Below are 3,477 nucleotides of genomic sequence, written 5' to 3' on the forward strand. Positions count from 1 at the left end.
TTGCATGTTGAAAAGATAGACTTTATTGCTAAAACGTGTAACCATAACATTTACACTGATATGTCTTTATTTTTTTATTCATTCTCTTTTTTGTCATTTTTCAGAAATATTCAAGTAGACATCCTCCATTTATCCTGGTATAGTCTGCTATTCTCTTTTCTTATGCTCTCTATACTCACAAATCGTTACAATAATAAATAAAACAGATTTATTTCTACAATACTATGTATTCCCAAAAAGCTGAGTCCACGCCTTTATATATATTTTTAACCTCAACTTTTTTTTTTTTTTTTTTTTTTTTTACAATTTAATTATTATTGATATTATTACCATTATACAAAAACTCTAGGCAGCATTGCAGTGAAATATCAGTCAGTTGAAAAACAAAAAAAGTCACCTCTTGGAGAAGTGTAGCATATTTTCAATGTCTTATAAAACATGTCAACCAAACAAAAGATGCCCTTCCTCATGAAGTTCTCCTGCCCTCCCAGTCCAAAAAAAAAAAAACGTTTCAGGGTTGAGAATAAAATATGGTCCTGGTTCAATTAGAAAAAAATAGCTGCATTTTTCTTAAATATGTACAATGTTGGTATTTCACTTAAAATGCTATATAAAAAAATAGATTTGCTATGGTGCCCACCTCTGTAGAGAGTTAACAGTGCAATAGAGACCGTGTTTCCAGTCCACCCCTCCGTCAACCTGCACGTGCTGCTTCCTTAAAGCAAATCAGCACGAGCACTTGCACTCTGAGATGATTGGGTATTGCACCTGTATCCACGTACAGTATTTCTGTCTTAGAAAGCCTTGGCAGTACCACCGCAGGAAAATCTTGTTGATTGACTTGGCGGGTTTGCATGACATGCCCTCAGGGAAGGAGCACGAGCGCTCAGAGAAGCATTTTCCCTCTTTGATGTACCGGGGCCAGAACCTCACTCCCAAATCCTTCCAAGTGTACACCACGGGGCAGTGCGTGTACGTCCACAGCCACTGCAGGAATTTCCTACGGGCTTTCTTACCCACTTTTACCCTCTTTCCATAAGGAGTCTCTGTGAGGTCCAGCTTTTTAATCTCGTTTGGCATGGGCCCCTGCAGCTTCACCTGGTAATCTGAAGCAGAGAGGTTCACCTGCAAGGGCGAGCTGATGGACATAAAGTTTGGGTCAAAGTTGCTGCCGAGTTTTTTCCTGAGAGTCCTCTCGGCCAAGTCCTGCTCGCGGGGGTCGTACTCTGGATCGGGGTCCTCCCTCAAGTCGGGGACGGGGAGGTGGTCACTGGGCGATGGACGGAGGCGAAGGTAGTGCTGGGAAAGTCCAAGGTGAACGCATAGCAGTGCGTAAACGAGGAGCGTTTGAGAGAGAGGCATTATTCCTCTTCCTTTGTAGACAGGTTCTCCTCTCGTGAAAACAGTTCAGTTCTTGTCCTGGTTACCGCGCTCTCTGCAACGAGTAACCCGGAACTTCATAAATAGTAGAAGTTCAGTCACCAACGAGACGATGCTTTTAATAGCCCACGTTGGCTTTGAATGCCAGAGAGCATTAAGGGCGCCTTTACCTTGTCAACTTCGCCGCACTGTGAGATGCCCTCGCTTTCCACAGAGCTCTAATCAACAAGTAGATCTAACTACAAGAAAGCAATAAGTGCCAAAAACAGAGAAAACTCTTTTCAAAGTCTTCCCTGCCTCACCCCGCTCCTCAAATTCACTTTGGATTTCTTTCGGTTGTCATGGTTACCCAGGGGACTCAAAGCAGCGACGAACTTTCTAAACTTGATGACAGGCGGGAGCAGCATGGAATTAAGTGTCTTTTTTTCTTCTTCTTTTTTCCTGAAAAGACAAACAGATCCGGCTTGTCCCGTGAGAGAAGGGTGCACAAAAGAGGACTTCAACAAGTTTGAAATGTCACGCGCCCAGCAATGAGGAGCTGCCTTGGCCAATGTTATTTTTACGCACAGCTTTCATAAACCAGGTCTCTCTTAACTGACGCTCTCAAGCTTGACAAAAGTTCCAGGGCGCACCGTCCATTGGCTGAGGAAAGAAAAAAAGCCAGTCTCTTCTGTTATTCCGACAGCGTTTACGTGCAACTAAAAATGTCCAGAACTTAGTGCACCCATTTATATTTTCCAGAAGATGTTCCAAATCTCATATCTTTTATTTTACACGGATCCCCTTAGGGTGGATTATTTCCACGTGCGCGTGTATAACAGCAAAACTCAAGAAAATTGTTATTTTCTTTTTTTCTTCTTCTCTTTAGTTTAGTTTTTCACAATGACGCGCGGAGCTGGTGCATTTCCACTGCAGGCTGCAATGAGCGTCGACCAGAGTTCAGAGTTTGCTTTAGTGCAGCATTGATGAATCCTCTCAGAAAAGCTCCAAATCTCAATGTCGCTGCATGTCGAGCCGGTCCATCATCTGGAGCGCTTTTGCCCGAGCTCCGCAAGCGGTCAATTCCTGAGGGAGCCTCTACTCCTTTAAGAACTGCAACAGAAGCTCCTACTGAGTCGCTCCTACTTCAGGAGTCTAAGAGGCTTGGCGCTGGAACCTTTCTTTGCTTAGGCACACTGTGTGTGAGCGTGTCTGCAGCGAGTGGTGCTCAGTCCCAAGTTAAATATCCTCCTCCGATGGTACAAAGTGTCAGAGAGGCCTGCCCACCCCAGCTACTTTCACTGTGATTGACAGCCCCGGGCTACCCCCCTCCCCCCTCTCACAACGTGGAAAATATCAACCTCAATGACAAGGACCAACTGGGTCCTAAAGCACGAGTTTTATCCGTATTCCAGATCAACAGAGAGCTGTGCGTAAAAGCGCACGTCTATCCTCTCTCCAGTCTAAGAGGTAACTGTATTTTCCTGCAATTTTACTCAAGACTATCTGTGATGCACTATTAGGTTCAATGCGCTGTCAATATTCAGCTCAAGCCTGGCTCATTTTCCTGGGCTTGAACTTTCCCATGAAATTAATGGGAATCGTTGCAAAGCATTTCTGCGGGAAAAGGGGGCATTGCATTCCACCTTTGTTCACCGGGATTTGGGTCCACACAGGAATTGACCGGTTGAACTCAGAGGTCACAAAATAGGTGCATAATTAAGGGCTATAAATGGCCATGGATAACTAAGTGGTACCTTTCCCATACTAAGCAGTCATTAGGCCTTGTTGAACTTTTTACTTTTGATCCCTTCTATAAGGGAATTTGGAAATTATCCAGGCACACATTTACTGATCAAAATAATACTTTGAACAATTTGTTTACCACTAGTATCTTATGATTACACCTCTGAGGTCATATTTGAAAACAGACTTCTTATATTAATGAAGTAAGTTTATTTATAAAAATAGCATTGTTATTTGCTTCATTGGTCTAAATAATAATCTTACTTTTTTCCTAGTTATCTCTTGAAAGGTGCATTTTTTGTATCTGCTCTGTTGCTCTGATGATAAACTGAAACAGTTCTTATCTTGTGAGGTGGTCACTAGAGGGCGTTG

The 3,477-nt window shown here is 43.1% G+C and overlaps 1 protein-coding gene across 1 annotated transcript; it reads right to left on the reverse strand.

The window, feature by feature from the left end:
* On the reverse strand, positions 1-2,589 carry nog2 (noggin 2). Its single transcript, XM_023949163.2, has one exon. The coding sequence runs from the start codon at positions 1,360-1,362 to the stop codon at positions 727-729; it is 636 nt and encodes a 211-aa protein (XP_023804931.1). The 5' UTR covers positions 1,363-2,589; the 3' UTR covers positions 1-726.
* Positions 2,590-3,477: the final 888 nt, after the last annotated feature.

This window comes from Oryzias latipes, chromosome 19 (genome assembly GCF_053564925.1).
Source record: "Oryzias latipes strain Hd-rR chromosome 19, Olatipes_Hd-rR_3.1".
NCBI classification, from domain to species: domain Eukaryota; kingdom Metazoa; phylum Chordata; class Actinopteri; order Beloniformes; family Adrianichthyidae; genus Oryzias; species Oryzias latipes.